This window comes from Labeo rohita, chromosome 23 (genome assembly GCF_022985175.1).
Source record: "Labeo rohita strain BAU-BD-2019 chromosome 23, IGBB_LRoh.1.0, whole genome shotgun sequence".
NCBI lineage: Eukaryota > Metazoa > Chordata > Actinopteri > Cypriniformes > Cyprinidae > Labeo > Labeo rohita.
The window spans coordinates 24,198,889-24,225,775 of record NC_066891.1 but is presented as its reverse complement, the minus strand read 5'-3'; the positions used below and the strand labels follow the sequence as shown (position 1 = coordinate 24,225,775).

Below are 26,887 nucleotides of genomic sequence, written 5' to 3'. Positions count from 1 at the left end.
AATTGCGATAAAAAAGTCAGAATTGTGAATTTTTATTTCGCATTCTGACCTAATTTCACACAATTGGAAGTTTATATCATGCAATTTCTAACTATAACTCGCAACTGTGAGTTTATATCACATAATTCTGAAAAAAGGGCGGAATTGCGAGAAAAAAAGTCAGAATTGTGAGGTTTTTATCTTGCAATTCTAACTATAATATTTATATTTTGTATCTCATAGTTCCAAGAAAAAAATTTATTGCGAAATAAATAGTCAAAATTGTTTTTATCTCGCAATTTTAACTATAACTCGCAATTGCGAGTTTATATCATGCAATTCTGAGAAAAAAAAAATTGCAATAACTTTACAAGTTATTTACAATTTATCTTTACAATTTAAAAAATTGTATTCAGTGGCAGAAACTGGCTTCCATAGAAATACATTTTAGATATTACCTGTAAACTTAAAAATTAATTTTAAGTACTACAATTAAAAAAAAAGTAAAATGTTAAAAAAGCAACAAACTAATAAAAAGATAAAAGCACAAAAATGCACACACACACACAAAACACAAAAACTTTAAACAGAAAATATTAAAATAAAAGCTTATTCAAAATAGTAATAAATCCCATAATAGAATTTAAATAACATTTAGAGAACACTGATTGCAATATCATGTACCATAGTACTGTAGTATTGTTAAAGTACCATGCAGATACCATGGTATACAAATGTTAGAATTATTTATTACCATAGTATATTTGGAGTAACTGTGGAAATGTCCTCAATTAGGAAAATAATGTATACAGATGATAGATAGACAGATAGTACTTTATTAATATTAATGTACTTTAGAATATAATTAATAATATACTTTTTTATTATTAATAATAAAGTAGTTGTTAAATATAGGTAAGGGATCTAAAATATGGTCATGCAGAATAAGGCATTAATATGTGCTTTTTAATTATTAATAAACAGCCAGTATGCTGGTAATATTCATGCCAGCTGATAGTGAGAATTGTTCCTTAAAATACACTGTTGCCATATTTGGTTAAGAATAGTTTCAATATATTACATTTTTATAGTTACATAAAAAATGTATGATATTTATGCATAATTCATGTAATTTGTATAACTGATGTACCTTCTCCACACTGTCATCCACAGACAGCAGCGTTTGCAGTCTCTTGCGCTGCAGCATGTTGGTGAACTCCATATGAATGGGCTTCATGGGGCCGGTGTAGCGCATAATCCAGTGTTTGTCTGGATTAGGGGCGTAGTTATAACTGGGCGTTCTGAATGGAGAAGAAAAGAGTCGCAGTCAGTGGACCTGCTGAAGCATGACTGAGGGAAATCGAGAGAGTTTTCAGAGCGTCTCGAGACACTGTTTGTCGACTCTGTTCTGCTGATGTTGGAGGAAAGCACGCAGACAGATTTTGACAGCTGGGATGTGTCTGCGTGAATGTGTGAAGGTGCTACTGTGAGTGTGTGTGCGTTTGCATGGTCAGAATTACAAATGACAGCAATTGACTGTGTGCTTTCACTCCCGTCTCTTCGAAAATGACACATTGCAATTTTACAGTCTCATGGTTTCTCAGGCGTTGACTGACAGACTGACATTCTGTGAATGTAATGGTTGTTCAACCATTATTGAGGGATAAAAAGAGAGAGAAGTGTTTGTAGCTCCTCCTCCTCGCTCCTGTGACAGGCGTGAGAGGCCTGTTAGAAGCAAACAGCACTTAGACTCCATGCCTTTACAGTTGTGATTAAAAGCCCCCAGCTCTATTGTTTACAGCCATTACTTAAAAGTCCTTCTACAGACAAATCAATGTGAGCATCATCACGCTGATCTGCTCACTGCCTGGCCTTGTTTTGAGGGTGCCGTATATTTCAACTGATAGCAACTTAGTGACAACAAGGGACAATGTAACTCTCTGTCTCTCTTTAGTCTATCTATTTCTGTCTGTACTGGGAACTGAAACAAATGCGTACTGCTGTTTCTTTGTCGCTTGTTTCTATTTCGTTCTGTAGCTCTGATTCAAAACTAAGTGTGCTGTCTACCTAGACATATAATAAAATATGACATATTTTAATTAAAACTTCCCTACTGCTGTTCCAGAAGGTAAAAAGTAGGAGGGGATTTTTTTTTTCATCTGTGAGTTAAAAGAACTTACTAAAAAAATCATTCAGATTTGTTTAATGATTCACTCTTTGACGTTTCCTTTGCATCATTCATTTTTATCAAACCCCAGTTAATTCCCAATTTAATTCACAAACATAGCCCTGTTTACTTCTAGTATTAAGATGCATTTTTTTCAATCCAATCACAAGTAGAAGACGCTAAAAAAAGTATAAACAGGGTATAAAACGTCCACTTTTGACCTCTTCCAGAGGTAGTTGCTACATTTTACCAAAAACACACAAATTACAGTCAAAATTGCAGCTGCTTTCATTATCCTTTTTATTTGTTCCTTTCCTGATTGCTTAGGTTTGTTTAGTCAATAGTGTTTCTACACTCATTCAAGATAAAACAGAACAAAGTAAACAGAATTTTATTCAATACAGAAACAAATGGAGTAAAAATGGTTCACAACACACCATTCCCCTATGAAAAATACCTATACATAACCAAAAAACATGGTTACTATAGTTAAAGCATGGAAACCACAAATTAATGGTGGTTGTGCTGTTAACCATGTTATTTGTAAAACTACGGTTATATAAATTACTTCTACTATAGTAAAATCATTTCGTTGGGGTCCTGTGTATTTAAGTGCTCTGTATTTTTTAGCCTAATAGACTATCAAGGCATTAGCCTATCAACATGCTAAAGTTAAACTTAAGTGGAATTTACTGTAAACAGTAAAGAGAAAAGTTGATTATAAATGTAGTATTCAATAAAGAAAAATGTTGTGTAAAAACAGTTTTCATTTGATTCATAACATTTTACGAAATGTTTTTTTAAGCTTATTAGACTATACTCTATTAGCAAACACGCTAATGTCAAACTCAAGTGGAACTGACTGTAAATTGTTAACAGAAAAGTTTATTATAAATATAGTATTAAAGAAAAGTCTATTTCACAAAATATCTGTTTGCTATCCCAGATAGCACACGTACGTCTGCAAGATGTCTGTTAAAGATCTCTTGATCTGGAAAGCATCTGCTGTGTACAAACGTCTGACAGACGTCTGTGAGATGTCAGTTTTACATATGCTCTAAATCATAAACATCTTAATGACATCTAATATACATCTATTTGACATCTAGGAAACATCCAATAGACGTATTACAGATGAGCAAACACTACGTCCAGCTGATGTAAATGCATACGTCAAACAGACGTCTCTGTACGTACAGCCCTGGTGAAAAAAACAGCATATGCTGGTAGGTATGTTTTGATGCTGGTTTAAGCTGGTCTATTGCTGGTTTATGCTGGTCTTTGCTGGTCAAGGATCAGCATAAACCAGAAAAGGACCAACTTAAACCAGCATCAAAACATACCTACCAGAATATGCTGGTTTTTTCACTATGGAGGGATACATTTTTAAGATTATTAGACTATTAAGACACTAGCTTAGCAACATGCTAATGTAAAACGCAAGCAGAACTGACTGTAAACAGTAAACAGAAAAGATGATATAAATATATATATATATAAATATCGTATTCAATAAAGAAAAATGTTGAGTAAAAATAGTTCTGATTCATAATACTATTTCCTGAAATATTTGTGTCTTTTTAAGCTTATCAAGACATTAGCTTACCCTGATAGCACATGTACATCTCGGAGACGTCTATTTGATGTCTGCATTTACATCTGCAAGACATCTGCAAGACATCTGCAAGACGTAGTTTGCTCATCTACAATAGGTCTATTGGACGTTTCCTATCAGATGTCAAATAGACGTCTATTAGATGTCTTTAAGATGTTTATGATTTAAAATGCATGTAAAACTGACATCTTACAGACGTCTGCCAGACGATTGTACACAGCAGATGCTTTCCAGATCAAGAGATCTTTAACAGACATCTTGCTATCTGGGTAGCAACACGCTAATATAAAACATTATATAGAATTGACTGTAAACGGCGAACAGAAAAGTTGATTATAAAAATTATTCAGTACAGAAAAGTGTTAAGTAAAAAAGTTCTAATCTGATTCATAACACTGTTTCACCAAAACAATTGTATGTATTTTTAAGCATATTAGTCTATTAAGGCATTAGCTAAGCATCATGCTAATGTAAAACTCAAGTGGAATTGACCATAAACAGTAAACAGAAAAGCTGATTATAAACAGTGTTCAATACAAAAAAAGTGTTGAGTAAAAATAGTTCTAATCTGATTCATAACACTATTTCACAAATATATTTGTATGCAATGTACTGTATTTTAAGCTCATACACTGTAAAAAACAATTTGTTGAGTCAACTTAAAATAATGTGTTACCACGCTGCCTTTAAAATTTTAAGTTCAGTCAACTCAAAAATGTTTAGTCAACTTGAAATGCTAAGTTGTACTAAGTGACAACTTAGATATTTGAGTTGAATAAAGTTAAAATTTTAAGGCAGCTAGGTAACAAGCCCAGCTTTCAAGTTTAACAAACCAAATTGACTTTGTACAACTTAACATGTCAAGTTGACTAAACTTATTTGAGTTGACTGAACTTTTACAATTTTAAAGCAGCAGGGTAACAAATTATTTTAAGTTGACTCAACAAATTGTTTTTTTTAGTGTAAAACTATCAAGGCATTAGCTTAGCAAAATGCTAATGAAACTCAAATGAAATTGACTGTAAACAGTTGATTATAAATATAGCATTCAATAAAGAATGTGTTGAGTAAAAATAGTTCTAATCTGATTCATAACACTACTTTTATATATTTTTAAGCTTATTAGACCATCAAGTCAGCTTAGCAACATTTAACTGTACACAGAATAAATCTAAATATTTTATTTAATACAGATTTATAACACATCACTTAACCTAATATTTGTGTTTATGCTCTGCATTTCTTATTAGACGACCAGACTAGAATTAATTGTTAATTGAGTCTCTAGTTTGCTTGACGTGAGGAATTCTACTTGCTACACAGTTGCTGCCTATATAGAGTGTTCCAAATAAGTCACATGAGATTCCATCACGGTTAGAATACGGCCTCAGAAGGCAGCTGCCTATGTAGACAGTAAACAGCGTATTCACTCTCTCTCTTTCTCTGGTTTCATCTTCTTTATTGGTCTACATATAATCCTTTTAATCCTCTCAAAACGCTCTTCCTCCCTCTCTTGTTCTTTTCTGATCATATTCTCATTATTCTCTCCATCACAGGAGTGATGGAGATGAAACAGGTGCAGCGGGATCACGCGGCGATGAGAACGGGGGATTTTCCCACCGAATAATATACGCTCTCTGACTATCTGTGAGGATTTGGACAATATCTCTGCAGTGGCCTTGTGCCAGCCCGAGGGGCAACGAGGGGTTAATCACATACAGCACTGTACGAGGGCAAAGGAGCAGAGAAGTACAGGACTAGCGGGAGGCCATTATGGACGGTGGCGGGTGGTTTGCAGTGGACTGAACGGAGAGAATGAGGGCGGTCCCGGGAATTTTTCATGGGGTGTTAAAAAAGGAATTCTGGGGCTTTTTCTCCTGACAGCAGGAGAATGATACATGCATATGAATGCATGCCATAAAAATGTCTACGGGGGTGAAAAAACGGACATATTTCATTGCAATATAGGTACAATCAAACAGGTGGCGATGTTATAGAGGTAGACGTGAATCATAAATCATGTTTTATGAAGAGTTTGTCTGCTGGACGAGCAAAACAGCAAGGCTGTTTTTTATTGGTGAAAGCGAGATGACATCAGAAAAATAATAAAAGCACATTAAATTCCAGACACTCTGACTTGAGCAGTTACTTTGAAAGGATGATGGATGTTTATGTGAGCCATAAAGTGGGCAGGTTTGCATCTCCTGGTTTATATCTGCTCTAATGGTGAATCAAACATCTGTTAAACTACAACAGAAAGCTTATCACACACACAAACCGTTTGAAAAGCTTCCCGTTTACTAATAAAAAACTGAATATCTATTCATCTATTTTGGGTTTCTCCATCATCAGACAGCCTGAGAAAACAAATGTGCATGTTTGTGATCATTCCTGACGCTTCAGTATTTCAGGAAAGATGGTAATATTTATTGACAGTACTGTATCTCTTTGCTCTCTCCCTCTCTTTTTTCTTGCTTGAATGTGAGAGAAACGGGAGCTCATGGTCGTGTGGTTTTGTGCTTAGAGACACAATGTCCTGAAAGCAAATCGAATCTGAGAGAGAGACAGACAGAGAGAGAATTTAGTACATTAGAGGCTTTTTGTTTGCTCATTTGTGGTGTGTTAACTAGATAATATATCTGTGTGTGTGCTGTCGGATGTATCTGGGACGTGAGATATATTCTATACAAGTACAAAAACGTAAATCTTCAAGTTTGTTTTTTGTCTTCTTTTATGTGTATGAAATATGTCAGTTCTCTTTCAGTTCATCTACAAAGCAAGACAGTTTAGTTAGCTGTTAGTGTTTATAGTGACCTAAATAATAGCATCTGGTTTACTGGAACTGAAATTTAATGGTAACATGAGTGATTCTGTTCGTTACCGCCATAGTAATTAAAGGAGAAATGTGTTTTTGCATGCCATTCGTATGATTGAATTTTTCAAGAATTGCACTTGTACAAGCTTAGGGGTACATTTAGAATTTGACAATGTGAAGAAAAAAGTTTTCCTTTTTCCCCAAAACCCAAACATGATCTCACATAGCTGCTTTGAATCAATCTATATTATATAAAGTGCTATAGAAATAAAGATGATCTGTAGGTATATGTGCATAAAATACTATCTAGGTTTGCTACTGTCCACCATGTTAACTTTACTGGGTAACACAGTTGACAAGTAACTTAGTTGACAGTTTTAGCGTTTTGGGCCTATACTCAACATGGAAAACCTAGAACTACTGAGCATATGGTATGTTTAGAAATATATTTTCATAAACAAAACATAACATTTAGCTAAATTGTCTTGTTAAAATTTGCAGCAATAATACTTGTGTAACACTGTTGACAGTCAATTAATCCACTCTTGACAGGCTTGCTAGTTTAACCAATATTAGGGGAAAGAGAGAGAACATAACTTCTAGTGTTTCATCCATGTGCTTCTAGAGGAAATATCATACTGTGCAAATTATGTGAGAATGGGACAAACCATTCCTTTCTGAGAGGAAGTTTTCTAGTGGGTTGACAATGGTTTTTCGGACACAAATAAAACAACATATATCACAATAAAAACTTATTATTTTTGAAGCGCACACCTAAATATCTTGATAACCTAATCTAACTGAAGGCAAAACTATGAAATTAATTTATATTTGAGGTCATTTTCATGCTTAAATACAGAGTAGAATGAGCAACTTTACAAAATCAGACAGCTGAATACCAGGGTTGTATGTGATATGAACATTTTTAAACAAAAGATATGGCTTATTCAACATGTAGTAGTGTGATTGGGAAAAATATAATTGTGTACTAGAAAATTAAGCATCGGGGCTTTATATTGATGAAAATATATTAAAAATATACTTCATAGACATGAGAGGTACCCACAATTATAAAATGACTCTTACACATTTATTTTAAGAAATGTAAATTATATAAATTTCACTAATATTTCACTTCTTTCCATAAATCAGGCCCCTGCCCAGGGATTTCCTGTATCCAGAGGCTGAATTTATGAGGTTACCGGGTACAACAGTAGACATGGAGAACTATAAAATGAGATTTTGAGATTACTCGCTGTGCACACAGAGTGAGAGCGGGGTCCTAGAGATTTAGCAAATCCAGCTACCTAAAAACAACTGTGTCACGTGTAGACAGGATTTAACCGAGGCTATGTGAGTGTGTACAAATATGCTTTTCATCGTCATGTATGTGTTCGGCATGTGTGTGAAGAATGGCAGTGTCTCTCTGACAGGGGATTATAGTCCCTGGGAAAAGCATAGACGGAGAGAGACGGATTTCTCTGCTGGAGGGACAGAAATGGAGAGATGAGATGAACTGAGGGAGAAAAGAGACATTGAATAAAAGGTCTGGTACCAGCTGGTGGCCAATTAGCAAGAGAGCAGGAGAAACCGACAGAGAAAAGCAAGTGTGTGTGTGTCTCTGGGTACATTAGTGTGAACCAAAGAGGACTGTTTCCATTATAACAACTCTATCGAGTAGCACTTGAGTGACAAAAATAGAGAAAAGTGCAGTGAGATTTCTATTCACAGTGTTATTCGTGATTTCCAGCTGTTTCTCTGCTCTCTTCCTGTTCATCTCCACTTCCACTGACCCTTTGCATGTTTTTGTACATGTACATTGGAGTCCAAAAAAGTCTGAGACCTCAATAATTTTTTTTTTTTTTTTTTATCAGCTTAACCTCAAAATAAACAACATTTTAGGATTTTGAAAAATGTCACATAAAGCCAAGCACATACTAATACTAAGACAAACTGAAATTCAGCATTTTTTACACCAAACTTTTTAAATTAAATGTCATGCGATAAAGGTTTGGACTCACATGTGCTGTGAAGCGTTGGGGAAGGCAGTGGTGTATTGAGGGGCCGCGTCCTCCGGGCCATGAGGGGCAGCGTGACTGATCACCATCATGATGGGTCTGTGTGGGTAGATCTTCTTTGACATGCGGAAGTAATTGATGCTGTCGTTGGTTATGAGATCTGTCAAGTAGTCCTACAAAAGGTAGAAAATGTAATCATTAATGTACTTATTTAAAATATTTCAGTCTCAGTTATTCAAAAGTTTAACATGCACCCCACTTTTAAGCAAACTTTTCTCTTGTCAGAGACTTTGAATGTCAGCCACTTAGATGAGACTGATGAACCCTGACAAAATACTGAACTTTGAGAAGGCGCCAATGAGAGAAAGAGAGTGTGAGACAGATAGTTTGACTTTGTTATAAATCAGACTAACAAGACTATCAATCAAACTGTTCAAGAATGGATGAAGACATGACAAGAAATGAAGAAAGGAGACACAATTAGAAAAGATAAGGTTCCACATGACTGGCCACCTTGCACACAGACCTTTGCGTACTCAAATCCGTGTTTCTCTCGGACGCCGTTCCTGCACAGAGTGTAGTTGTAGAAGCGTGAATTCTTCACCATGGCGACCCATTCTCTCCAGCCCGGTGGAATGTAAGTACCATTATACTCATTCAGATACTTCCCAAAGAATGCTGAGAAAACACAAACACAAAAAGGTATACTCATCATAAAGAGTAATATAATAAAATAGAGAAGAGTAGAGTACAGTAGAGTAGGATAGAGCAGAGAATAGAAAGAGTGGAGTAGAATAGAGCAGTGTTGAGTAGAACAGAGAACAGAATAGAGCAGAGTACAGAATAGTAGAGGAAAGAACAGCAGAGTACAGAAGAGTAGAATAAAGTTGAGTAGAGTACAACATGATAGACTTAAGTTGAGTAAAATAGCATAGAAGAGTAGAAAAGTGTTTACTACAGTTGAGTAAAGTGCAACAGAATAGAGTAAAACAGCATAGAGCAGAGACTGGTAGAGTAGAACTGTGTTAGTAAAGTTGAGTAGACTAGAACAAATCAGAGTAGAGCACAGCAGGGTAAAAAAAGAGTACAATGAAGTGGAGGTGAGTATAGTAGAACAGAATAGAGTTCAACAGAGTATAGTAGAAGAGAATAAAGTTGAGTACAACACAATAGAGTTGAGTAAAACAATATAAAGTGAATTAGTATAGTACAATAGAATAGAAGAGTAGAAAGGTTGAGTTTCAGTACAGTTGAGTAGAGTAGTACCGAGTAGAGTAGACTAGAACAATGTAAAGTAAAGCACAATAGAGTATAAAGAGTACAGTGAAGTAGAGGTGAGTATAGTAGAATAGAATAGAGTTCAATAGAGAATAGAACAACAGAATAAAGTTGTGTAGAGTACAACACGATAGAGTTGAGTTTAGTAAAATAGTATAAAATGAAATAGTATGGAGTAGAACTGGATAGACTAGAATAGAGTTCAGTAAAGTAAAGTGCAACAGAATAGAGTAAAACAGCATAGAGCAGAGACCGGTAGAACAGAATAGTGCATGGCAAAGTTGAGTAGAATAGAACAAAGTAGAGTAGAGCACAATAGAGTTTAAATATCTACAGGTGAGTATAGTACAACAGAATAGAATAGAGTTCAATAGAGTATAATACAACAGAAAATTAAGTACTGTAGAGTACAACACAATAGAGTTGAGTAAAATAGTATAAAGTGAAACAGTATGGTATAATAGAATAGAACAGTAGAAAAGTGTATACTACAGTTGAGAGGAGAAGAACGAAATAGAGTAGAATAGAGTTCAATAGAGTAGTACAACATAATAGAGTAAAAAAGCATAGAGCACAGACCGGTAGAGTAGAACAGTGTATGGTTGAGTAGAATAGAACAAAATAGAGTACAGCACAGCACAGCACAGAATAGTATAAAAGAGTACAATGAAATAGAAGTGAGTATTGTAGAATAGAATAGAATAGAATAGAATAGAATAGAATAGAATAGAGTTAAATAGAATAAATTACAACAGAATAGAGCAAAACGGTGTATAACAGAGTAGAGGTAAAGTTCTGGTAAAGCTGAGTAGAGTAGAACAAAGTAGAGTACAGTAGAATAAAGTACTGTAGAGTAGAAAAGAGTAGAGTAAAATAGTACGTAAAACATAAGAGTAGAAATCCATATTGTACAGTTGAGTAGAGCAGAACAGATCACAGAAGAGTAGAAAAGACAGTACAACAGAGTAGAGTTAAGTTGAGGCAAGTAGTGTATAGAAGAATAAAAACTGAATCCATTGCACATTTACTGTAAAATACAGTGGGCACATAGAAAGGACCTGCATATAGAGAAATAGAGGACAGGGAGCTGCGTGAAGATGGATGAATATTTGTGTTGGAAATGTTACATTAGAAAGGATGTTGGTCAGAGCCGGTCTCTCTACTAGAGGAAGTGTGCTCTAATGGATCATTGTTACCACTAAAAGCCTGACTCACTGCCAGGTGTGTGTGTGTGTGTGTGTGTGTGTGCAGGCACAGCATTCACAGCTGGTCATGCTATGTTTACATGCACATATAGTTTTTGCCTGATGTCTATGTCACCAACAGAAAACATCACACACAAATACACAAAAACATCTATTACAGCCCAAAGGTTTTTACTTTAATGAAAATCATCTGTTGGAGACAGATTATGTCAATGTTCGTGCAAGAGTCAATGTTCGTGTGAGAGTGTGTTTGACAGTGTGTGTGTGACCTGGGGGCCTGTCACACCGAATCTCTGGCGAGAGTGTGTGAAAAACCCAACAGACACAACCCTGACTGATGAAACAGCTCACAAATGAATGAGAGCTCAAACTATTAAATGCATTTTACATTCATGTCAGGTTGGTATTGTTAAGAAAAGTTTATGTGCCATAATGCTTTGGTGTCTATTCCAGAGTTTTTCAGATGGAAATCATCAAAGACTATGAGGATATGAAAAATTGATCTTAAAGCCACTGCTGCTACATGCTGATTAGTCTCTAATCTAGTCCAACAATGAAATTTATGCTATAAAAATATAACTCTAAAGTGCTCATTTTTGCAATGCTATTCTACTGTAAGTTACTCTGTTTTATTCTATTCTGCTTTAGTTTACGGTATTACACTCTATTCTGTTTTAGTATACACTACTCAAGTTTATTCTACTCTACTCCGCTTTAATTTACTCCACATTGGTCTACTCTACCCTACTCATCTTTATGCCATTTTCCTCTACTGTAAATATACTCAACTCAATTTTATTCTACCTTATTTTAGTCTGCTTTACACTGTGTTGAACTTTTCTCAAGTCTATCACTCTATTCTGCTCTGTTTTAGTATAAGCTTATTTTTATTTATTCTACTCTACATTGTTATACTCTAGTCTATAGATCTTCAGGCTATTCCTATTTACTTTAATCTAGTCTACTCAACTTTACTCTACTTCAGTATATGCTACTCTACTTTAGTCTAGATTATTCTACTCATCTCTAGACTATTTCATTTACTTTAGTCTAGTGTAGTTTACCCAACCCAACTCAACTCAACTCTATTCTACTTTATTCTACTCTACTTCAGTATATTCTACTCATCTCTAGGCTATTTTCCTTTCCTTTAGTCTAGTCTAGTCCATTCAACTCAAAATAACTCTGTTCTACTCTACTTCAGTATATGCTACTCTACTTCAACATAGCTATCTATTTTAACTTTTAGTATAGTCTACTCAACTCAGTTTTATTCTACTCTAATTTAGTCTAGTCACATCTGCTTTAATCAATGTTTCTCAAGTCTAATCTACTCAACTCTATTCTAGTCTACTTTAGTATATGCTACTCTACTTTAATCTAGTTCAAATTATTCTATTGATCTCTAGGCTCCTCACTTTTACTTTAATCTAGTCTGCTCAACTCTATTCAACTTTACTGCAGTCTATGGCTACTCTACTTCATTCAACATTATTCTACTCATCTCTAGGCTATTTTTCTGCACTTTAGTCTATAGTCTACTACGCAACTCTATTCAACTCTAATTCAGTATATGCTACTCTACTTCAATGTAGTCTAAAATTTGCAATTTTATTCTATTCTTTTATTCTATTCTAATTTTATTCTCTATTCTGTTCTATTTTAGTCTAGTCCTCTCTGCTTTAATCAATGTTTCTCAAGTCTAGTCTATACATCTTAAGGATATTCTCCTTTACTTTAGTCTGATTCTATTTCTAACTCTAGTCTACTTCAGTATATGATACTCTATTTTAATCTAGTCCACATTATTCTATTAATCTCTAGGCTCCTCTCTTTTACTTAGTCTGCTCAACTCTGTTCTATTCTACTTCTGTATATGCTACTCTACTTCAATCTAGTCTAAAACTTTAGTAGTCAACTCAATTTTATTCTACTCTATTTTATTCTAGAACTCTCTGCTTTAATCTATATTTCTGCTATATTTGAATATAAGCTATTTTCCTTTACTTTAGTCTGCTCTTCTGAACTCTATTCTACTCTCCATCAGTCTTTATTACTCAACTCTACAATATTCTACTTATCTCTGGGTTATATTCCTTTACTTTTACTCTAGTATGCTCAGCTCCTCTATACAGTCTATGCTACTGTACTTTAATCTACTCTACATTATTCTACTCATCTCTATGGCTAAGGCTATTTTCCTTTACTTTAGTCTAGTCTACTCAACTCAACTCTATTCTACTCTACTTCAGTATATGCTACTCTACTTCAATCTAGTATACAATTTCACTTTAGTATAGTCTACTTAACTCAACTCCATTTAAGTCTACATTATTCTACTCATTTCTATTTTTCTTTTCTTTAGTCTATTCTTCTAAACTCTATTCTGCTCTTCCCCAGTCTCTATATACAAAATACTACTTCACATTGTTTTACTCTAGCCTACTCGTCTCTAATCCTTTCTCCTCTACGTTAGTCAACTCTACTCAACACTATTTTATTCTACTTTATTTTAGTCATCCTCTTTGCTTTAATCAATTTTCTCAAGTCTTTACTGTACTCTACACTGCTGTACTGTACGCCACTCTACTTTACTCTATATCATGCAACAATAACGTGAATTTAAACAAGTAATCCAGTGTGTGTTTGTGAATGATCTCCACCTGTCCTGTAGCCAGTGCTGTTGAGGTAAACTCCAAAAGTGCGTGGCTCATGTTGGGCCTGCCAGGAGGGTGAAGAACAGTTCTCGTTGTTAGTATAGGTGTTGTGGTTGTGGGCGTACTTCCCCGTCAGCATGGAGGAGCGTGACGGACAGCACATGGGTGTGGTGACAAACGCATTGGAAAAGTGCGTTCCACCCTGTTCCATGATCCGCCGGGTCTTATTCATGACTTGCATGGAGCCTGGATGAAAAGAGATTGAAAGAACATCTATCATATATTATGGTAGGTGACATAAAGTCTGATCTTCTGATTGCTCTACTTCAAAGACTGGCTTCTACTTTTTCTCTTCCTCTACAACAGTGGTTTTCAAACCGGTCCTGGAAGCACCCCTGCCCTGCACATTTTGTATGTCTCCCTTATCAGACACACTCAATTCATGTTGTGTAGTTTCTACTAACGAGATGATGAGTTGAAGCTGGTGTGTTAGATGAAGAAGACATACAAAATGTGCAGGGCAGGAGTGCTTGCAGGACCGATTTGAAATCCACTGCTCTACAAAATGCTAGACATTGGCAGAATAAAGATATCAGTTCTTTCATTTATCCTTTGTTTGTGACATCCCAGCCCCTAAGAGGAAATGTATTGGTTGTTTGCAAGCTGGGAATTCATGTGACACCAGCGGTGTGTGTGTGTGTGCATAAATGTGTATGTTTAGAGATATATGATACAGGCTTTATATTCACAAGTCACACACTATTTATTAAAAGTCTCAATTACAGTATATACTTTTCAAAACCCCTTTGTTTTCACTCCACCTCAGCATTTCTTCGACCTTGTCTTGCTCAAATAAACACATACACACGTTTATTTCAATGTAAATGAGGACCAAGCATAAATATCTATTGTTTTTAGACTACCATTCAAAGATTTGGGGTCAGTAAGATAGATTTACTTAGCTATTTATTTATTTTATTCAGCAAGGATGCATTAAATCAATAGTGCACAGAAAATTCTAATGTAAATAAATGCTGTTGTTTTGAACATTCTATTAATCAAAGAAGCCTCATATATTCAAATAGAATCATTGTTTAAAATAACCTCTGGGAACAAACTATAGCTAAGTGAACCTGTACAACCTACACCCTGATTGGCTCAATTGATATGATTGGAGACAGGAAGTCTGCATCAGTTTGGCCTTTTCAGACAGGATCACCACACCTTTACAGATTCATGCAGAAAGGTCAACATATACAAACATACACTCTGCAAAAATCCTCTGTGCACTTTGCACACAAAGGTCAGTATGGATGGACGACATAAATCAGCATTCACACAGACAAGCACTCAAGAGGTAACGAGATGAGACACAGACAGTCATCTCTCTGCCACATTCATAATTACAGCTTACACACGCATGTGTGTGTGTGCATATAAAATCGACACTGTCCAGTGCTGAGAGGAGTGGGGACTTTCCTTCCTAATTGAATCACTGTCTTCTGCTCTGACAAAGCCCAAGATGTCTTTTTTTTCACCACACAGAGACAGCCTGTAAAAAATAAATGAGCTCTCACGTACACAAACACGTTCAACAGATGCAAAGGCTCTTTCAGCATTAGTTCCTTCCCGTACCTGTGCTAAAACCATTAGAGATTCTAAAGAACTGCTTTGTTTTAGGAGCAAAAGAATGTGTGACTGAATGGTTTTTACAAGTTAGTTAGGTCAGGTTACACTGATTAAAATACACTGAATTAAATACTAGGGCTGTGACAGTGGCAGATTTTTTCCACCGCGGTGGTAATGGACCAACTACCGTCGGTGGCGCGGTGTTTTATATATATATATATATATATATATATATATATATATATATATATATAATTTTGAAACATAAATGTGCGTGTTTATTTTAGCCTACAAGACACTAAAGTAAATATAAAAAAAAAAAAAATTATACAGTTAAATAAGAAAGTAGCCAAAATAAGAAGGGTAAATATTAAGCAAACATTTGTTGCATAAATTCGTAATAACCTCGCCCAACCCTCTTCTGACTGCTCATCAAAATTACCGGCCCAAGTCTTCTCTTTCTTTTTCCCATTACACTGTTGCATCCATTAAAATATCTCAGTTTTGTTTTTAATAGGAACATGGTTATATTATTTTTTTTTTCTTTATAAAGTTAATTTAGAAATATGTTTGGAACATTTTTTGTTTGTTAAATTAAGGTTTTTGCTTTTTAAAGTAACGACCAAGCGGCCAGAGGCAGGCAGTGAGTTGATCACAGCCTATGTTTGATCAATTTTGCATCACAACTTGCCTAAAAAAAACTTAAAGCATATCATAATGTTATTTTAAACGTTTAACTTAGATAAATGCACGCTATTATGCGCATACAATCGTTTGTTGGAGAGTGGAGGCTAAATGCGCTTTGGAGGACATGGAGGCGCCAGCGCAATCATTTGCAAAAAAATTTAAATACGGCGTAATCTTTGGTCATAAAGGCGTAAAGCGTAATATATCATCTGGAGCTGTAAAGGATCTAATTTTATTTGCGTGCACTCACAATATCAGCAAAACGTTGCGCTTTTGTAAAAATAAAGAAAACAAACAAGATGCGCTTTCTGATGTCTTGGTGTTGAACAGGAGCGCTGCACAAAAATGAAAAGAAACTCAAGTGAATATTTGCCTTACAGTCAGAATATATCTACAGAAAGCTTAAAATTATGGCTTTGCTACTTTAAAACTAAAAAATTCAAATCGAAAACAAAAAACATTTCATTATAAAATCCGTAGAGATGCGTTTCTCTCTAAAGGTGTGTCCAATGAGCAGATGCCGAGTCAGGATCGTCATCTTTGTGACACTGGTTTAGAAAACACTAGTTTGTTAATAATTCATTCAAGTATGTCCTTATTTCCCTCTGATACACTCATGGTAATTACTTTTCCCAGAGCTCTGCAAGCTTTAGCCAATGTGTGTGTATGAACGTGGATCTCTTCCAGCAGCTGCGAAGGCACTTGTGCTCGCTGCTGCCAGCAGGGACACTAAACATGGCCATGGCAGAATGATTGTTGAGAAACATAGATTGCGTGATGTCACGTGCAGTACTGCCGGTGGCAACTGACGACCGCTGTGGCGCGGTTGTCATTGCGACTGTCACATCCCTATTAAATACCTTAAAGAATAGAAATACATTACCTTTCTCCTTTTTTTTTTTTTTTTTTTAAACAAGTCTCTTATGGTCACCAAGGCTATGTTTATTTGATCAAAAATACAATAATACACTAATAATAATATCATCATAATTAGTTAAATAATGAGATGTCATTAAGACTAAAAATTATAACTATGACTATCACATAAATTCAACCTATGTCATAACTATAATGTTTTATGCCAGAATTTCAATTTTTCATAATTATATTTTGGCAATTTTATCATAATTGTGACATTTTAGTGTTATAATTGTGACTGTTCATCTCATAAATTAGACTTTTTGTCACAATTCTGACTTTTTTGTCCTAATTTTGACTTAATCATGTCATAATTCCACTGTTTTTGTTTTAGAATTATGATTTACTAAACATTTTTTACTATGTGGCAGAAATTGATAACAGTGCAAAATGGGCACAAAATCTGAAATATTATTACAATTTCATTTACCTGTTTTCAGTTGCAGTGTATTTGAAAATGTAATTTATTCATGTGATCAAAGCTGAATTTTCAGCACAATTACTCCAGTGACACATGATCCTTCAGAAATCATTCTAATATGCTGATTTGATGCTAAAGAACATTTGTTATTATTAATAAAAATTCAAAAGAATAGCATTTATTTAAAAGCATGTATCTGTAACATTATGAATGTCTTTATTGTCACTTTTTATTAATTTAATGCATCCTTGCTAAATAAAAGTTCTTACTGACATCAAAATATTTAAATCAGAATTTTAAATCTAAAATCTGATTGGACGAGCTCTCATTGGAATCACTGTATGATTTAATAGTCTTGAACACTGGTGTCTTTTATCATATTGTGTTTGCCATGTATAGCATTTCATCATTGTTAAGGGAGTTTTTGGCATTCCATTACATGCTGTGTCTAACAACATCCCTGAAACGTTTTAAAATCACTGTAACACATAGACTTTCACAGCTTTTTGTTTCATTTTGTCTCCAAAAAACTTTCTCTTTTTATCCTTAACGTATCTAAATGTTCTTTTTCCACTCACCCAATTCAATGTCCTGGTCATCAGTGAGGATGAGGATTATGTTGGGGCGGATGTTGCGCCGGTCTCGCTGGAACCGTGGTTTCAGTCTCTGATTGGACAGGAAGATGGAGGCGTGAGCCACCGCCAACACGACCAGCAGCACCAAGAGCCGTGCCGCCAGCCCTTGCGTCGCCATCTCAGGGCTCCCTCTCACACTACACTGACTTCACCTTGTGGCACCTGAAGGGAAAATAAAACCCAGACAATGAGGTTTTGTTCAGTTTCAAACTTCAAATGAGGCTGAGAAGTTCAGTTCCAGCACATTTTAACATGAAAATTGTTTCAGGTTAAGGAGAGATCTTAAGAGAGATCTTATTTATGGTAAATTATTAATGACCTTAATTGTTACAGCCGTAAGTTAGGCCTATATATAAATACACAGCTTCTCTTGCACTTAAAATATTACAAGAAATAGGGTAGGATACAACATGACCTGGACGCAAAGATAAACTCAACATAAGGAGTCAGCTAACAAAGTGAACATGGAGAAGTGCCAGGGGTCTAAAACTCTTGGCACTGTTTGTTGGTACCTATTTGTGCAAAAAAGGATTCAGATTCAGACAAAATACTGCTAAAAGCTGGATATAATGACAGAGATGAGATGCACACTTTAACTATAATACCACATTTCTACAGATCTCTGGACTAATTTAAAAAATCTGACATTTATCAGTATTTTGTTCTAAACACTGAGTGTGAAATGTTCTTCTTGGTACACACTGTACCATCCATAACACCACGTTCTGCTCAATAAATATCACCGCATAAGTTTAGAGGCAGAGGAGGAACTTTCCGGAGACCTGGCAACTTCTCCCGGTGCTCTCAATCCAGGTAATTTGCATGTGCAATATAGTATATTCTCTTAAAATATTATAACTTTAATTTACATGATTGAAATTTTCAGCTGTATTCTTAAAACATTTTGGCTTTATTCTCATAATATTTCGACTTTATTCTTGTAATTTCAAATTTATTCTCAAAATATTTTGACTTTATTCTCAAAATATTTTGACTTTATTCTCGAAATATTTCGACTTTATTCTCATAGTATTTCTACTTTATTCAGGTAATATTTCAACTTTATTCTCTTTATTCTTATTTTTATTTTTTAACATGGCACTGAAATGTCATTGTAAGCTATATTATTATTATGACCAAAAAAAATTTAACAAATAAAAACCATAATTATGGCAGTCAATTTTGTCATAATAATGACCTTTTAATTTCATATTTACGACTATTTATCTCATAAATTCGACTTTTGTCATATTTATAATATTTTATGCAAAAGTTTTTACTTTTTAGTTATATTTTGACTTTTTTGTCATAATTTTGAATTTTTATGTTAGAATTATGATTTACTAAAGCAATTTTTTTCCCTTATGTGGCATAAACTGGCTAACAGATAACTGTGCAAAGCAGCCACATAATTTGGCATTACACATTTGGGCATTTTTCCATCTTTCAGGTGAGTTCTGAGTGCTACAGCATGTTGTGGAGAATGTGGGAGACGTCCACAATCTGAGACACTTCACTGGGAAAAACTGAATTTGAATGTGCACTCATGTATGTGCCCAGTTATAATGCTCTACTTTATTAATATTCTGATAAATGACTGCTTATATAATCAAGAGAAAATGCACACAAAGATCTTTTTAGATAAAATCCATTTAACCATGGGCATAAACTGATTTATAATGAGCCTTCCTTATGTAAAATTGATCCATGTTTGTATAAAAAAATTGCAAAATTGCAATTAGACATGTTTTTGAACTTGCAAAGTGTTTGTTTAGTTTTCCGCCCATCAAAAATCTTACTTGGTTCCTCGGTGGAGAGTTTGAAAGGCTTTGCCCTACAACTCAACCCAAGTTAAATCAAACCATCGCCTTTCCACAAAGAGATGATGAATCATGTTTGGAATAAGCTGTCTCTCTCATTGAGTTTACATTATGGTCGCCATCTAATTTGAACTCAGTGAATTAGGATCATCACACACACACACACATGCAGTGTCTAGGGTAAGGCTTTTATTGATGCACAATGCTGTTTCATGCACTGTAATCATTTCTTGAGCATGAATAATTTAATAGGATGGAATCCCCTTCTCAGCTGCTAATCTGTGCTGGAAAATAAAACCCCACCCACTGCTACCCACCATGAGCTAAATACACACACCACGCACACAGCAGGGACTAATCTCAAACCAGGGGGGGAACCGGAGAGCATAAACAAGCCGAGGAGAGCCAGAGAGCGATAACCGGAGGAATCAGGCTGAGCTGACGAGGAGTAGCGTGAGCTGGAGAACGTGAAGATGTCACATCTTTGAGTCAAAGAGCAAATCCATGCTGAGAACATCACTTTCGCTGAATTATCACACACAGCGTCTCTTTAATATTGTAATACTCCTCTTTGTGAAATTCAAAGCGTCTCATGTCGCTTGTTTCACATTCTGCTACGCGGGGGTTGTTGCTGTCTAGGTACGCAGAGCACAAATGATGTCGCTTTATTATTGGGATGTAACAAAATTAAAATTCTGGCTGCTATAGTATTAATTTTACTTTGGTAACACTTTACAATAAGTTAACTACATTAACTAAATGAACTAAGAGTGAACAATACAGCATTTATTAATGTTAATTTCAACATTTACTAAAGCATTATTAAAATCGCAAGTTGTGTTTGTTAACATTAGTTAATGTACTGTAAACTAACATGAACTAACAATGAACGACTTTTTGTAACTAAAGTTAAATAAAGATGAATAAATAGTGTAATAAATGGACTGTTCATTGTTTGTTCATGTTAGTCAATACACTAACTAATGATAACAAATGACACCTTATTGAAAAGTGTTAGCAAATAAAACACTGAAATTTAAAATAAATTATTTTAAGAGTCACAAATTAATTTAGGCATCACAGCGTGATAATATACAGTATTAAAAAAATATATATTCTGAGATATTATATTCTTTGGATATTTTGAGATTTGATAAAGATTACATTTAACAGTGTGATTCAATTATTGTTTTAAAATTAATTTAATAATTAACTTTGAATGAATGTTAGATAATGTTAGATAAATGTAAAAGTTTAGGATTAGGGTTGGTGATTATGACAAAAAGTCAAAATTATGAGATGCTAAATCGCAATCATAGATAAAAAGTCAAAATGATGACAAAAAATTATTTTTGAGATTTCATCATTATAAATTGTCTTATAATAATGACATCAGAACTATGACTATTTATCTCATAAATTTCACTAAATATATTTTTTAATATTTTGGTTTTTAATCTCATAAATGTAATTCTTTGTCATAATTTCGACTTTTTGGTCATAAATTTAAGACATTTTAAGATATTTTTATGTGATCATTTCAACTTATGTCAAGTAATTATTACATCATTTTTAGTAACATTTCTTTTCTCATAATTCTGACTTTATATGGTAGAATTATGATTTAGCAAAACAAGATTTTTGTTCGAACATAGTTATGTCTATTTATCTCATAAATTTGACTTCATACTTTTAACGTTTTATGTCGCAATTTCAGCTTTTTCGTTGAAATGTGAGTAATTTTGTGTAAAGTGGATACAAAATTGATGTAAGTTGAAATTATGAAAAAATTAAATAATTAGATATGCCATTATTATGACAAAAAAAATCATAATTATGACAGTCAATTTTGTCATAATAATGACCTTTTAATATCATAATTTAAGACATTTTAAGATATTTTTATGTGATAATTTCAATTTATGCCAACTAATTATAACAGTGTTTTTAGTAACATTTCTCATAATTCTGACTTTATATGGTAGAATTATGATTTAGCAAAACAAGATTTTTGTTCTAACATAGTTATGACTATTTATCTCATAAATTTGATTTCATATTTTTAACGTTTTGTCGTAATTTCTTTTATATCATAATTATGACTATCAGTTGCATAAGTTTGACTTCTGTGATTTTTTTTGTTTTATGTTGAAATTTCAGCTTTTTTGTTGAAAAGTGAATAATGTGAGAACAAAGCGGACACAAAATTTGACAGTCGAAACTATGAAAAAAGTAAAATAATTATAGATATGCCATTATTACAATTACAATTACAATTATTACAATTATTATTACAATTATGACAGTCAACTTTGTCATAATAATGATGTTTTAATATCATAATTATGACTGTTTATCTAATAAATGTGACTTCTGTCATATTTTTTATTGTTTTATGTTGAAATTATTATGCCATTATTATGACAAAAAAATAATATGAAAACAAAGTGGACATAAAATCTGACAAGTCAAAATTATGAAAACAGTTAAATAGTGAGATATACATTTATTATTATGACAAAAATCATAATTATCACAGTCAATTTTGTAATAATAATGACCTTTTAATACCATTATTATGACTATTTATATTAGAAATTTGACTTACGTCATATTTTGAACGTTTTATGTCGAAATTTTAGCTTTTTTGTTGAAATGTGAGTATGTGAATACAAAGTGGACTTAAAAAAAAAAGGAAATGAGATAAACAAATAATACAATTTTGATTTACTTGCACCAAAAAAAACTCATATAATGAAAAATATGTTGTGCATTTCTGCCTAATTTACCTAATTTAATATTAAAAAATGCGATAAAGTTAATCATACTTTAAGCTGCGCAGACAACACCTGGTTAATATGGATTGTTGGAGGCTTGTGAACAAGACACCGGTTTTTGTACTGAAATAGCGCATCACATAAAGAAGCAGCACAATGTTTAGTGAATTTGCCCTAGTTTTGTACATGTACCATCTCTCATCATACAGATGTCAGACTGTGCTAAATTCAAACTCAATCATGCAACAGACTAAACTAACAGCTTTGTTGCTGTGACACACAGATGGAAAAATTGAATTTATTTTCTTAATTATGCTTCAACACAGAACCACATGCCAGACTGTATTTTCAAAAGTTAGTGGACCCAAAATTACACTGAAGGAGAAGAACAAATGATCATCTTTAATTTGATAACGCCAAAGGGTATATAACTCAATAACCATTCCTGTGTGCATCAACCTGCATAAATCTCCATAAAGACACTGGGCTCCAAAAGTTCACATTGAAAAAACAAATTCAAAGCTGGAAATGAAATTGTGACGCAAAATATTTCTAGGTTACTAATCAAGTCATTTTGTTCTTTTCTTGAAACTCTTAAAGCATCTCAAATCATGCTGGAGAACATGATCATCAGGTTTTGCACAAACTTGTGGAGTCGAGTGCTGCCATTAAAGCAAAAAAAGGTGATATTCACATATAGTACATTCAACTTTTCACTCTCATGCCGATTATGCAATTTGTATTAAAGTGAATTCAATTTAAAAATGCAAAATCAAAGAGTTTCCACAAGTGGCTATAGATCAATCCATACAAATTACACTTGTAATTTTCGTGTCTGTAACGTCAGATGACTTAGTTTTGAGCATACTGGGAGCATTTTCATGCCAAGACAGCTGTGTGCCTCAAGGAAAGCGCTTAAAAAGAAGGAAAGGAATGAAAGAGCGAAGAAAACAGACACCAGTCTCTGAGGAGACAAATCACAAACCCCTTTAACCCTCCGAGACATTAATACAGCCACACAAACACCTCCTCCATCTCTATTCACTACCACAGCCTCCTTCATTCACACAGAAACAGCACGCAAAATGCATTTCCTATCAAAGGCAATCATGCAGAACTTGTAAAATAATGTTATTCTTCACCTAACCAATTGCATATTGATGAAAAGACACATCTTTGATGAAACGCTCACTCTTTGGCGCTCTGCACGCAAGCGTACTGCTCGGAAAGAGCCTTTAGCACCGTGAGAACGACCAGCGGAGGAAGAGCGAATTGATTTCTGTTACATTACTGTTATATTTATGGAAAGTCACACTGACATTTGGCAGGTTGGACCAGGGTGGTCAAGGTCCACAGAATATAATTATACTCAGAATGACAGCATAGCTTGATTTTTAATGGATTCTGGGAAATTCTAAAGCACATGAGTCTAATAGGTAGCTTGCGTTTAGTCATTACGGTTTTTCTATTTTCGTTCCGTGTCTCTCTTGTTTTACGACACAGATATAATTAGCGCGAGGAACGTCTAGCAGACATGACTGACCCTTGTATGTGTTTTCAGAGTCTCTCGCAAAACATAAGATGAATCAAAGAAGGTTCTCTAAACATTGGAACCACAAAAGGACTTTACGATTATTATTTTTCCTGTAGCGAAGTGAAGACTGATGCTATTTTACATTCAAACACTCTCATTCCCTAGGCTTTCTTACACTATACTGTACAGTTTATCTGCGTTCCTAGAGATTTCACACTTATGGCTTCTTTTGTCCAAAACACAATATACGGTTACCCAGCTCATAGCCACTAGAGAGAGAAAGACTGAGACGGGCTCTTTTACTGCCAGTCCTCACAGGAACTGTAAAGACAGGGGCTTTACTCAAAGATTATATACAAAAGAACAGGATATACCGAACACTGCTATTACTGCTTGAACAGAGACTTTTGAAGCATTTACTCTACTATTAACAAAAAATGTCAAAATAAGCTATGAGAGGATGCGCGCTTTACCGTCAGTAAGGTGTGTTTTTACACAAAGCGGCACAACGTGCACGATTCTATAAACGGCAATGGTCAGGAAAGTGTTACTATTATTATTTATATAATCTGAACAAATTATTCAGTCAAATCACATAGTATGTGGTCACCAAGAAACACAGCAAATAGGCGCAGTAATATTGTGCATTTATAGTGGTTTCACAGTGGATTTGAACATGTCCTATCCAATCAGAATTTAAATCCAGAACTATTCGTTTCATAATCCGCTCTGAATTTCAAAATATGATTTTATGTCACCAAGCACATCAAATTCAGATTCAATTTTTATATAGTATTGACAGGCAAGTTTCAATGAATTAAAAAATCATATACTTTATCTAATTTCAGACTTGAATTGGATCTACATTTAAATGTGAATCTGAATTTTATCAGGAATATAGATTTAAATGTGAACGGTGAACTCAAATTGTATCTGAATTTGGATATAATTAGACAGTACATCTGAACTGTATAACAATTTTCATTTGAATATAAATCAGATTTGTATCTGTATTTGCATTCATACTCAAAATCTGTATCTGAAAACTCAATTAGTATCCGAATTTGGATTTAAACACACTACATGTGAACCGTACTCTGATTTGGATTTAAATATAAAGCTGAACTGTATCGATATTTGGATTTACATTTGAAATCTGGAATTTAATATCAATTATGAACTCAGATTGTATCTGAATTTTGATTTAAACATACAAAGCATGTGAACTATTCTGATATGGATTTGAATAGAAATCTGAATTGTATCTGTATTTGCATTTCTATTCAAAATCTGGATATAAATATCAACATCAACTGTGAACTGAAATTGGATTTAAACATGCACTACATGTGAACTGCACTCTGATTTGGATTTAAATATAAATTGAATTGTATCTGTATTTGCATTTACATTTGAAATCTGGGTTTAAATGCCAACTGTGAACTCAAATTGTATCTGAATTTAGATTTTAAAAAACGTTACATGCAAACTTCTCTCATTTGGATTTAAATATACATCTGAATTATATCCGTATTTGCATTCACATTCAAAATCCGGATTTAAAAGTCAACTGTGAACTCAAATTGTATCTGAATTTGGATTTAAACATACAGAGCATGTGAACTGCATTCTGATTTGGATTTAAATATAAAGCTTGATTTAAATGTGAACTCAACTTGAATTTGGTTTTAAATCTGTGTTTGAATTGCATTCAGATTTTGATTTAAATATAAATTCGAATTCCATTCTGATTACAATATAAATCTAAATTGCGTGTGGATTTCCATTTAAATATAAACCTGAATCGTATCTGGAATTCCATTTAAATTTAAATTTGCGAATTCTTAAAATTAAACACAATTAAGTTTGAAGCTTTAAGAGGCTAACAACTACAAAATATGAAAAACGGAGCAGAATTCAAACAACTTACTAGCCCGAAGTGAGCAGAATCTGGGTTAATGTAGAGTCCCTCAACAGAGGCACAAACCCCCAACTTCACTTTTCAGGAAAACACCTCTCCTCCACTCGTTCCTCATTCTAAACCTCCTTTTCTCTTCTCTCACCACCTCGCACAGCATCTCGCGCTTGTTATCAGTGTCATCCCTGTCTCTTTCTGCTCTCAAACACCTCTCTCTCGTGTCTCGTTCCCTCCGTTCCGTGAGTACCTCATGGTGTTGATGTCGGTCTCTCTCGCTCAGCGCAGCTGCTCATCCCACATGGAAGTAGAAATATCCAGATATGGAGCGCAAGGGCTACGGGACCATCTTAATGGGATCCTTGATAACAAGATACGGTGGTAACACTCCACACACAGCACTTACTCATCTGTCTCTGTAGGTCACTGCGCTGTAGCTATATCCCTCTCTCTCTCTTCTCTCTCTCTCTCACGGTTGGAGTCGCTCATGTGCGCTCCTCTCTCTTCACTTCCCTTCTCCCCCCCATCCAGGCTCTCTCATTCTAGCTTTATCGCACACTCTCTCTCTCTCTTTCTCTCTCTCCTGCTATAATTCCATTCCCACTCGTCTCTTCTCCACTCTCTCAGGATTGATGTGTTGTAACCTTGAGCTCTGCTGCTTTCAATTTATTGTCCCTCTCACCCCCGTCCCGTCTCCCATCTTCGGCAAGGGTTAACGGAGCATCGCGCCGTAACAAAACCGAGGACGAGGGTCCCATCTGCGTCCCGTTTATGCTCCGCCGACCACGCTGCTCTGCATACGGGCACATTCATTTAC

At 34.5% G+C, this 26,887-nt stretch overlaps 1 protein-coding gene across 8 annotated transcripts in view; it reads right to left on the bottom strand.

The window, feature by feature from the left end:
- Nucleotides 1-26,887, bottom strand: part of sulf2b (sulfatase 2b) — a 187,144-nt gene that overhangs the window by 27,141 nt on the left and 133,116 nt on the right. For 5 of the 8 annotated variants that reach the window (XM_051096099.1, XM_051096103.1, XM_051096105.1 and 2 more), the window contains 5 exons: nt 17,968-18,186; nt 13,741-13,980; nt 9,121-9,272; nt 8,598-8,767; nt 1,130-1,280 (listed from right to left, as the gene is read on the bottom strand). In XM_051096099.1, the coding sequence (XP_050952056.1) occupies nt 1,130-1,280; nt 8,598-8,767; nt 9,121-9,272; nt 13,741-13,980; nt 17,968-18,142 (888 nt within the window). In that variant the 5' untranslated portion in view covers nt 18,143-18,186. Of the gene's footprint in view, nt 1-1,129; nt 1,281-8,597; nt 8,768-9,120; nt 9,273-13,740; nt 13,981-17,967; nt 18,187-26,085; nt 26,688-26,887 lie in introns of those variants that run through there. The other 3 variants (XM_051096102.1, XM_051096101.1, XM_051096104.1) reach the window with 3 other exon arrangements.